We start from the raw sequence: 12171 nt of genomic DNA, 5'->3' as shown, positions 1-12171 counted from the left end.
GCGCAGTCTCAGATCAGATCATGTGGTCTGCAGCCCCTCCCACAAACTCTCAGGAAATAGAGAGGGAACGAAGCTGCATATCAGAACATATATACAAAACAGTAAGCAAACAGAATAATAGATTAACAAATTGCTAGAGGAGGCTTGAAGAAGATCGTAATTTCCAACAGTATTATCTCTAAATGTCGTATATTTTGAGTTACCATGTAGATCCTTTTCATTTCTGTATCATCTGGAAGCACAAATATGGAAAAGGCAAAATGAGATACGAGCCTGACAAAAAAACCCAGAAACAGAGATTTATGAAGAGAATGCTCTTTGTGTGAAATTGGGGAATTTGCTATAGAAAATATATATATATTTGGGAGTGTGATTTGCTAAAGAAAGAAAAATATACATGTATCCAACTCATATTACATTCAGCCTATTCCTCATCCCACACACCCATCCCCCTACACAGGTACACTGTCTTGGAGGTGAAATTGGGGCAGAAGTTTGGGAGCATCTTCTGGTTATGATTCGATGCCCATTTTTGGCCCTCTCTGCAACTATAAGCAACCCCAAGCATCTTGCCGAGTAAGATGTGTGCAGACTCTGAATGATATGATTTCATTTCTTAAACATACTGCTGAGTCAGGTTTAATGGTGTGAAACTGAACTGTTGGAAGTGAGGCTGGAGTTTCATTTGTGAAAATAACATTTATTGATTCATTATTTGTAGGAATGCAGTGAACGGAATGGTTTAGAGTAGGCTTGTTATCATTCATGTACCTTTATTGGGTCCATACCCCCAAAGGCAGTCAACTGCTTGTTTCAGTTCACTTCTACTGTCACAAAATATTTAAACTTAAAATGGTACATAGCATCAAGCAAGTGGTGCAGTGCTTTCCATAAGTGCTCTCTGAGGCTGTCTGTATTCTGCCCCCACCCAGCCCAATATTTCTGAGCCTGTGCTTCATGATCTAGCTTTAGTTTAAAGCAGCTTGACAACATGTGGCCCAGGGGGCAGATGCAGCTTTCACAATTTGATGTGGCCTTCTGAGTCAAGCCTTAGAAAGAGAGGTCACATGCAGCACTTACAGCAGAGTTGCAGTCGGAATCTGTCATTTCCTCCTTCAAAGTTTTTTACCTCTACACATTTCCTTTCTGTATGTACCAAAATTACCAAACTAGCCTGTGGCAAAGGGGGTGCCACCAATAGATCTGGTCAGGATGCTGGAAGTATTGATATCAGTAGGAAACTTGAATGGGGGAGGTTGTTACACTCAGGTTGAACTAGGGGGAGTGGTTATGAAATATGAAGGGGTATCAGATTTTTTTGTGGGGGTGGAATCCTGGGATTAGATTGTGTTAAAATTTAACATTAGATTGGCTGTTTTACAAGGAGAGGGAGGTGGTAAAAAAGAGGTGCTTTAGTCCTTGCCTCTGCTGCTCTTTCTTTTTGCCTCTGCTGTTTCCATCTTATCAGGTAGCAAAACTACCAACTCCATGCCATTCATTTCCCTCACTTGGAAGGGAGAAACCTGGCTATACCACTCTTCCTTTTTCTTTGCCTCTCACTTGCCTTTGTCACCACCTCCTCCTCCTCCTCCTCCTCCATTGGGAAAAACCACTAATTGCGTGCTGTTCATTTTCCTCATTTATGAGGGAGAAACTTACTTTCACCATGAAGTTGTTCTGAGGTCTTCATGGTAAAACTAAGCTTCTCCCTCACAATCAAAGAAATTGAATAGCGTGGATTTGGCAGTTTTTCCCTTTGGAGGAGAAGATGGCAGAGACAATCCAGAGGCAAAGAAGAAAGAAGAATGACAGAGACAAGAACTGAGGCACATCTACTTTCCATCAGGAAAGGACTGCAACTCACCATCATGTTGAGGGGAAGTGAAATATTGAGATTAATCCATTTTGCTGCTTGCTCTGAAAGAAAGGTGCCCTCTAGCAAACCATGAATAAAGTGCTAAATGCCTGTCTGAGGCCCAAAGAGGTTTAGCCTATTTCCGTTTTGGTCTTTTATTATTGTCAAGCTGTGAAAACTTGGTTTAAAGTTTCAGGATCACAACTCACTATCCTAGCCATTATATTATATCAATTGCATAAACTACTTATGAATCTGTATGGGTAAGAAGTAAAGCAAAGCGAAGTATGCATGTTGAAACCACCTAGTCAACCTACAGGGACCTCTGAATTTCATAGGGCTTTTCTTAGGCATTGGATCCCAGAGATGGTTTGCCATTGACATCTCATTCTTTTTCATTTTTTTAAAGGTGGCTGCAGTCAGTAAAAGTATACTGGCGAAATACTGAAACTGAACTAGCAAAGTCTAGTTCTTCCTTACTTGGAGGGGCCAAAGGAAAGAAAAGTGCCAGAGTACAAAATATCTCATACAAGGTTAAATTAGGTATGTGTGTAAAATCAAATGATTTGTAATAGCACATTTGTATTTGTGTTTGTCATCTGGTGCCTTAAGTAAATTCACTGTTTCATTTATACACAAAGATCCCTTTGTGGTGGTCATGCCAGCTCATGCTCTGCATGCTAGCCTGTGCTCTTCACACTCTTCATGCTCACTCATACTCCGTGCACTAGAACATGATTCTTGTGTAATTTGCACTAGCTCATGCACCTTGTGTTAGCTCATGGATAAATTAAATCCAAAAATGGTCACTGCCTGATGGAAAAAATGTATAGAGTAATGTGGAAGATTGATATGCTCCCCCCCCCCCCCCGCCAAAAAAAATAAATAAATGCTGGAGTGATTAGAAGAATTACTGATACAGAAACACAGCTTGGTGGAAAAGAATTTGCCAACATGCTAGATGAGAGGCCTGAGAAACATACTAACAGCCATGAGGCTCTAATTCATAATAACTAATGATGAATTGGAGGAACATGTTAGGAATTAATTGAGGAAGAAACAGAAGCAGAACAACCATTTAAATATTATAGAAGTTTGCCAAAGTGTTTCAAATTGGACAGACATTAAAGGAAAATATGATTCTTGGATAGAATTGAATGTTGAAGTCAACTGTAGGATTACAACCTCTACCACATCACTTTGATGAGTTAAAAAGAAAGAGATAATCACTTCCCATTATGATGTATTTCCAAAAAAAATACAGCAATGGAGGATCCCAAGAATCAACTTTGTTTGGTCCCGACATTGACATTTTATGATCAATAAAGTCTGCTTTCAGCATTGGCATGGAATTGTCAACATAGTACTGGCATTACAATCCGGGACCAAATTCTGATGACCTCCTCCTAACAATATTGTTACATCAAAAGGTCAATAATGGTGGTTTTCAGTGGTCATTATACCTTCATTGTTCATTTTGGGTAAGTCGAACAGGGTTCTGCATTATATGGTAACATTGTATTATGCAAAGGGTCCAGGAACAGATTCCTTGTGTGGTCCTATTGTATGTTATGACAAGGAGATTATTTATGAAGAAGGCAGTATTCCAGTTTCCAAAGCTTGTCTTTATAATCCTAACATTTCCAAATCACATATTTTAGATTATTCTCTTTTCAGTGATACATGGAGAAAGATACAATGACTTAGAAAAACATGTATGCTCCTTCAATCGTGGTGAGTTTACAATCCATCACTATCATCCCTGCGCTGCACTGACTGTGGATCATGTAAGTTTGACATCATATTAGACAAGAATAAAAAAGCAACTCTTAAGAATGTTGAAAAATTGTAATTTGTGAAGTGTCTGGATGCTCCTGAGGAGATTTTCTCAACTGTCTCAAAAAATCTAAAAGAAAAGTTAACTGAAAGTTCAAGAGGAGATTATCTTTCGAATGTGGTATTGATTTGACCCCCCCCCCCCAGGTGCAAATTTAACATATAATTCCAAATAACAAATATTCTTTATTTGGCATTACAGCTTGAGAGATATGGTTTTCCACTGGATCTTTCTTTATCTCCTCGAGAAACTGTGATATTGTATGATACTATGGTAAAATCTAGGAAAAGTTGGCCAAAGGCAAATGTAAGTACATATAGTTCCCATATAGTAGTATATTTTCAGATCAATTATTTTCAGAAATAAGCATCTAAGGATATTTAAGATACACGTTTCATTTTCTTCTCATCTTTAATACTTAGGAACTGGATCCTGAAGTATTTTTTAAGGACCAAATTGTAATCACCAAAACTGATGCAAGACGTTATGAAACAAAATTGAAAGAAGAATTGGAAATGTGGATTAAAAATGGCAATAAAAATAAGGTATTTCTTATTTTTCACTTATGAAAGACCTTTTATTTCATTTGACATTTAGAAGTAGAGTTACTCGTTTGTTTTGGCATTCTCTTGGCTCTATGTGCTGCTGTTGCATACTTGGGTGTAATTTCAAAGTTGCTGTCATTGTTTTATGTTTTTTCCAGTTGTGTTTTGGGATATATGTTGCTATGGAGGGTCTTTTTAGAAAGGAGCAGCTAATATTTTAAACAATTTAAAAAGAAAAGATAGATTATCTACAGAGGAACTAAGGACGCTTCCAGACAGGAGAAAAACGTGGGTGAAAATGGGTTGACCTAACCCATTTTTGCCTGTATTGCAGTCTTCACCCTCTCTCACAACCCCGGGATTTCTTTCCCAGGGTGGCTACATCCAGCCACCCTCCAGCTCACTTTTCCCTCCCCCCAAACATATCCTACAGGTTTGCCAAGCATGGCGAACTGTGGGGTAGCTTCAGAATGACACTGGAGGAGAGTGAGTCAGGAGGAGGCCTTTTCCCTCTCCCCCCTTCCTTCAATGTCATTCTGAAGCAACTTCACAATTTTCCGGAGGGCATGCCTGGCAAGCCCGTGTAGTACATTTTGGGGGAGGGAATTGGGTCCTGGGAGGGGGGGGGGTGCCATCTTGCTCCTCCAGGCTTTTGGAAGCCCAAAGGAGTGATATGGCTGTGGGGACTCACCCCTGAGTAACCCCAGGAGTGGGTCCCCACAGGTCCGATATGTCATTAGATCTGGGCCTTTCAGGAAGACCCAGATTCAATGGGGTATTTAATTAATTCAGAACAAACCAAGGAAACCTTGGTTTGTTCCGAATTAATTCATTTTTACCGAAGGCGTCGTTTGGACGCCTATGGTAAAAACCAAGACATGTCTTGCTTTTTGGGCCTGTCTGGATGGACCCTAATTGAATAGGACGTTCCTTTATGGTAATGACTTTGTCTGTGTACTCATATAGGACAAAGATCTTGGGACATCTAGAGTCTTGCAATGGGGGAAGCCCTCTTAATGGACCATCTTAGGAAAAAGATATTTTACCTGAAGAAATATTTCTACATCCTCTGAGAATGTTACAGTATAATTTTTCTCAGATACTAATGCCTTCTACTAGACACATCTTCAACTGCAGGGGACTCTTCTCTAGGAAATCTCTCTCTATGTAAAACTGCATCATGTCTCTTTAGGGCAAATCGTATATCGACAAAGGTCATGTGGTGTGTCTTGCTTCCTAAATGTGCTGGGATGTGTTTGGGAATGTCAACTATACCATCTAGTCCTTCACCCCCAGCTACAAAAATTAAGTTCTGCAGTCCTTCTTTGGCTATGGCTGCATGTTTTTAATTGAAATTCCATTGTTTGAATCCTTTTAGCTGTTACTATGAGAGTTGGGATTTTCATGGAAACTGACACACATAGAGAAAATAGTTTAAATCTAATTGCTAGTTCCATCATTGGATTAATTGTAGATTCATAACACAAGACTAGTATAAATATCTGTTTCGGTAGATCTACTCTTGTTGGTAGAAGCACTTGGATTTAGGTCTTTAATCTCGTTTTGATTAGTTACTGCTTATTCCTAAGTGTCCTTCTGAAACAACTGTGCAAATCCATCCTTACTATTTTGTCTAGGCAAAAGCAGTTCTGGCACTCCTTAAGCCTCAGCTTACCACTTCTTCTGAAACAGACATGAAAACACACTTTCCTCATTTTGTTGAAAAACTCAATCAGATGAATAAATTACCTGCATTGTTTTTCTTGTAAGTAAGGCAAACAAACTAGTGACATCAAGTGCTATTGGCAGTGGTAAAGAGTGTTACTTGGGCATTTGCAAGTCTGATATCCTAACTTTGCATATGCAGGTGAAGCAACCTGATTTAAAACAAGGTAAGATGTACAGGTAAAAGGGATGGATGGGACATCTCTTGAAATTCAAAATGTTCCCTTTCGTGTTAGCCAGCACTTGAGAACTGACAATGATAGTAGGGCAGAAGAGGAGCCCCGGTGGTGAAGTGCATTAAAGCACTGAGCTGAAGACTGAAAGGTGCCAGGTTCAAACCCCGGGAGCAGCATGAGCACCCGCTGTTAGCTCCAGCTCCTGCTAACCTAGCAATTCGAAAACATGCCAATGTGAGTAGATCAGTAGGTACCGCTCCGGCGGGAAGATAACGGCACTCCATGCAGTCATACCGGCCACATGACCTTGGAGGTGTCTACGGACAACGCTGGCTCTTCGGCTTAGAAATGGAGATGAGCACCAACCCCCAGAGTCAGATATGACTGGACTTAACATCAGGGGAAACCTTTACCTACTTAGTAGGGCAGAAAATGTCTATTGATGAGTTCCCTTAAAATTAACCCATTAGAATTGGAATTACATAAAAGTTTGACCAAAGAAATGGTCTTGATAAATGTTTTGTTTCTGCAACATTCCAGTGCTAGTACGGATGAAATCAACCTAGATGTACTGAAAGTCTCATGGTACCCCCTTAGGATTTTTCTCTAGGCTCACTCCCAGATACTTTTGCCCTTACCCAGCTCCCTTTCTGTTAGAAAATGTTTTAGTGTGTTGATGAAGTGTTTCATGACTGGAATCATTAGGTTGCTGTGAGTTTTCTGGCCTGTCATGGCCGTGTTCCAGAAGCATTCTCTGTTTTTAAAAATATTTTAATGTTTATTGGCTGATAATGTGAGAATTTCTCTTTTTAAACGACACAGTTATAGCTCTACATTTGCACTATTGCTACAGCTTATGGGATCCTGGGATCCATAGTCTATGGAGAAGTTTTCAAATTTTCATGCAATGAAAACAACAAATCCTGGGATTCTGCAAAATGCAACCATACCTGTTGAAAGCAAATTCATAGTTCTATAAATGAATAGTACAAAAGAGATCTTGGTTACTGCAAATGAGTGACTCATTATTCGCAACATTACTTCCCAGCTCTAAACTGATACTTAGGGGAACAGCTAAAGAATCTAAGTAAGTAACAGTGTTTACATCCCCCTCCCCTTTTAGATTTGACGTCAAAGGAGTGGAAAAATTGGCTGGGGAAGTCTGCACTTTCTTAGAGAGGAAGCAAAGGTAAATCTATGTTTCTAAAAACAGAACAGTTAAGAAAAATATAAATGATAGAAGAATCTGTGACAAAACAAATAGAGTAAGCATGTATTTTTGTAATTTTATTCTACACAAAATTATATTAAGTGTTTTGAGTCAAATATTCAATTACAATGAAATCTAAATTATTTATTTTATTTTTATTTCCAATATTTCTACCCCGCCCTTCTCCCCGAGGGGACTCAGGGCGGCTTACACAACTGGTAGGATCACTACCAGTACATCATAATACAATAAAATAAGAATAAAACAGTTAAAATAATTAAATAACATAGTAAAATACAATATATAAAAATTTAAAACAATGCAACACCAAATATATATACCAATCATCCATCAGACCTTGTGCAAAAGCCTTAATTGCTTAAATTGGCAAGAGTATACTCACTTGTATAAAACAAAAAAGGACAAATATTTTTGATTAGTTTGGTATGTTCGGCTGGATTTTCAATGTTAATTTAAATGGTATCCATCTACTTTTACATGAGACTTTGTGATTTTCAGTATAGCTTCTGGTTTTCATGTCTTCTCAGTTCCAAGCTTCCCTTTAAAATATAAACCGGGTAAACAAAAGTAAGGAATGATGAAGCCACTTAACACAACTGGAAGAGTGAGTTAGCAGTTGTATTAAGTGAATTTGCTTCTCTGAAATATCAGAAGGCCTTGGAGGAGCACTCTTTGCTATAAACCAGGGGTCCTCAAACTTTTAAAGCAGAGGGCGGGTCAACGGTCCCTCAGAGTGTTGGGGGGCTGGGCTATAGTTTGGAAAAAAACCGAACAAATTCCTACGCATACTGCACATGTCTTATTTGTAGTGCAAAAAACAACAACAACAAAAAACAACACAAAAGAACAATACAATATTTAAAATAAGAACAATTTTAACCAACATAACTACCAACTACCAGGATTTCAATGGGAAGTGTGGGCCTGCTTCTGGTTAATGAGATAGTCAAGTTAATTAGGATTGTTGTTGTTGTGTGACTTCAAGTCATTTCAGACTTTAGCCAAACTTAAGTCTAAAACTGAGGGCGGGGGCCAGATGAATGATCTTGGAGGACCACATCCGCCCCACAGGCCTTAGTTTGGGGACCCCGGCTATAAACTATACAGATTCTTAATGTGGGAAAACAGGAAAACTAGTAATTTTTGTGTGCAATCCATTTTGACAAGACTCCTACTATCGCACTATGGTGGAAAGGCAGTTAACCATGTTTTCCTTTGCTGCTTTTCCACCATAGTTTCTGAGGTTCTCTAGAACAAAGCAAATATTTTCTTTTCAGGGAGAGAGGGTGAAGAGGAATGAAAAACAATTGTCTCTACATTTTCACAGTTTTCACATGTGATTTTGATTGTTTGTATGTAATGGCGCTCCATGCAGTCATGCTGGCCACATGACCCCGGAGGTGTCTATGGACAATGCCGGCTCTTCAGCTTAGAAATGGAGTCAGAGTCAGTCACGACTGGACTTAACGTCAGGGGAAACCTATACCTTTACCTTATGTTTGAAATGCTGCCCCAGCTCCTGAAGCTGGGATTGCCATTTGAACATTCACGCAACAGCCTCATCTTCAGGATGTGGATCAAGGGGCTCTTTGAGTGGCAGATGTGCTGCTTGTTTGTTTCACCCAGTATCAATCTTCTGTGGGGGACAGTTCCTCCCCTTTTCCTGTTTGACATGTGTTTCTATTCTATCTGGTACTTTTGTTTTCACAATGGAGTAATATTTCACTGACAATTTTACATTCAGCCTTAAAAGAAGTGGACAACACACAGAAGGACAACCCAGTTCCAAAAAGGACAGTCATGCAGATAAGCAGAGCTCACGTTCAAAGAATATTAAAAAAATGGAAAAAAGGGCAAAAAAGATTGAAAAAGCTACACAGAAATTTCCATCTGAGTAAGTGTCTAAAATAATTATTATATTGATTAGATTGATTTATGCAGCCATGTACAAGTCTATGTAGAAATAAACCTCTTCAATATCAGTCTCATACAGAATTGTATAATAAAGTATTTCCTTTCTCTTTTCTGTGAGATTGCTTCCCTCATTCCTTAGTTAGGATAGTATACTAAGTTTACCATCCTCTTTCGTGATAGAATTCCTATGATAAACATTCTTTTCTATTTAGATAAATAGTATGTATTGCTTGTTCTAAGCTTTGGCTTCTATAAATAGTGCAATACAGTGTAAACAGTATTACCGAGTTTTAAATATTATCCTCTCAAATTTTAATACACCTTTATTTGAATGCTGATTATACCTGCAAATATATTGTATGTAATTAAAATGCAAGTGAATTCATCTCAAAATAATATTGTACTAAAATAACTTTTGGGCTTGGAAATGACTCTCCAATCTTCTAAATTGTATGTATGAACAGTTGAGATCTTTGACTCTTTCACACTGCGCAGTTCTAGCATAATGATGATGGATTATGGAATATTTTCGTTTATAATGCTTTTTTAAAGACAAGGAGGCATCAATTCATAATCCCAGTTATGAGTGTGTAGAGGTCATAACATTCATATTCATGTTCCCTACATATTCAATAGCATAGGGAACATGTAGGGATCGTCTCCCAGTCTCAACTTACTGGGCATCAACTGCTGCAAATGACAGGTCTCTTCTTGTTTAGGGCACAGCAGACGGAAGCTTCCATTCTTTCCCATGAGTTATCTTTGGTGTGAGGAGGAATTGCAGCAGGGATCCTCCTTGCACACTAAAAACTGATGGTATAAGAGGATGGCAATACCAGACTGCAGTGCCTCAAATTACAGAACAGACTCCTGTCCTTTTGAGAACATACTCTCGTTGCTCACAGTAAAATAGGGTTGGAGAGGTTGAAGCTGGAAATCCTATTTACAGTAATCTAGAATCTTGTCCCTGTTGTTTTTATATGTATTTGCTGCAGATCTTTGAATCATGTGGTAAAAAGATGCTTAAAAGCTTGGAAGTTATAAACATCTGTTATCCTTTTAAATATGTTTTGAATGGTTATAACCATATGCTTGTTTAATTGATTTTTTAACTTTTGTAAGACAAAAATAAACTGAATTTTGTTTTAAATTAATCTAAGACTTTTTGGTTCCGGAACAAAGATAAGTTACAAGTTGAATAAAGAATGAAGTAAAAAGTGATGTGTTGGGAAAAGCGAAATAGAAACAAAAAAGACAGAATTTAAAAAAGATTTGGTAATCACTTAATACTTCTTTGCAGCGATACCAAATTTACCCATAAAGACGAGAAATGTTTTGTTTTGGAAGCTGAACTTGACAATATAACAAAGCACCTGGATAAACTTTCTGAAATCCCTCCTGATTGCACATATGCAAATTGGCAAACTGTTGATAATGAGGTGAGCTCAAACTGTATCTGGCAAATTACTCATTTCTGTTCATAAGTGATCCTGGCATGTTTTTAAGTTGTGTGTGTGTGTGGAATCCATCTGAAGTTTCTGATTGCCAAGCATGCAAATAATTAATGTTGGCAATTTTTTAAAAAAAATATATTTAATTTTAAAGCCCTTTTACATTTATGTAGTAAATATAGAAATAGTGAGCCAATCTGAAAATTGTACAAGAGGAAACATTTTTTTATTGACGACACCCTTGCCCCTGATTCCTCAAGTCACCATGGCACTGGGAATAAATTCAAAACAGTAACTTGTCCAAGCTCTGATAGAACCTTGATATGTCATCCATCCAGAATGTTTATGTTGCAGCAGAAACCTCTTTAGACTGAGCAGAAGTAATCAAAAACGGTTCCATCCCGCATCATTGAGAAACAGTACTGAATGGCAAAAGAAATTGACATGGGAAGGGCTGAAGCACTGTCTCCTGGCCATATTTTAGAGTTTCCAGTATCATTATATAGTACATCCACCCTAGCAAAAGTAGCTCTCATTTTTCAAATCTTTCACAAAATCTTCAGAGTATTCTAATCAGGGTTTTCAAGAACAGACATTTTGTAGTGAGTTAAAATCATCCTTTAATTGGTGTAAAACATACTGTGACATTTATTTTTCCTGTAGTTTTTGGAAAAAGTCTTTCATCGGGCAAGATTCGTGAGAAATAACCAAGCACTGAAAAAACTAGTACTAAGAGGCATTGGTTATCACCATACTTCTGTGGAAAAGAAAGCGAGGCAGGTGGTAGAGATGCTTTTCAGGAAAGGATTTATCCAGGTATACTAATTTTATCTTTTTTTTGCCCAAATAAACCTATTAGTTTTACAAATCCTGCTTTTCTGTGTATTAATTCCAGTTATGATTTCTTTTAACTATTTATTGGCTATTAATATCAGATTAATAGGATTGGGATTTTTGTGGTGGTAGTGATAGCCAGCCCCATCAGTTTTCAAATTAGATGCCATGGCTACATATTTGAACAGGTTTTCTCAGTTGGCATTCCATGAAATGCTAGAGTTCTATGAGAGGTCATTATGAATTCTGTTAAGAGATTGTAATTGCAAAAAGTTAGCATTTTTTTGGAATTGTAGATTTTGTGCAGGAATCTCCTGAAACCTGAAAATTAATTCAAAGGTTCTTCCAGAAGAAAAAGGTTGAGAAAGGCTGTATTAGACTAGTAAAAGATTGGAATCTAGCAGTACTGAGTACTGAGTGAATAGGATTCAGAAAGGAGGGGGAGTAATTTTGATGACTGATTTACTCCATCTTACTGTTCAGGTCACTTTTAAAGGTTTTTAAAAAAATGTCCATGTAGGGTTTCATGCAACTTCAGTCAAATGTGAATTGGATCATCGATACTACAATAGTGATACTATGTGGAACTTGACGTTGGAATGG

The 12171-nt window shown here is 38.0% G+C and overlaps 1 protein-coding gene across 1 annotated transcript in view; it reads left to right on the top strand.

Annotated features, from left to right (window-relative positions):
* ddx60 (DExD/H-box helicase 60) overlaps positions 1-12171 on the top strand; it is a 62701-nt gene that overhangs the window by 34034 nt on the left and 16496 nt on the right. The window contains exons 20-29 of the mRNA XM_003223714.4: positions 461-576; positions 2265-2398; positions 3533-3642; positions 3894-3998; positions 4115-4237; positions 5875-6002; positions 7262-7327; positions 9114-9263; positions 10584-10722; positions 11398-11550. Of these exons, the coding sequence (XP_003223762.3) occupies positions 461-576; positions 2265-2398; positions 3533-3642; positions 3894-3998; positions 4115-4237; positions 5875-6002; positions 7262-7327; positions 9114-9263; positions 10584-10722; positions 11398-11550 (1224 nt within the window). The remainder of the gene's footprint in view (positions 1-460; positions 577-2264; positions 2399-3532; positions 3643-3893; positions 3999-4114; positions 4238-5874; positions 6003-7261; positions 7328-9113; positions 9264-10583; positions 10723-11397; positions 11551-12171) is intronic.

The sequence above is a fragment of the Anolis carolinensis genome, chromosome 5 (genome assembly GCF_035594765.1).
Source record: "Anolis carolinensis isolate JA03-04 chromosome 5, rAnoCar3.1.pri, whole genome shotgun sequence".
NCBI lineage: Eukaryota > Metazoa > Chordata > Lepidosauria > Squamata > Dactyloidae > Anolis > Anolis carolinensis.
This window is presented reverse-complemented; position numbering and strand designations above follow the sequence as displayed.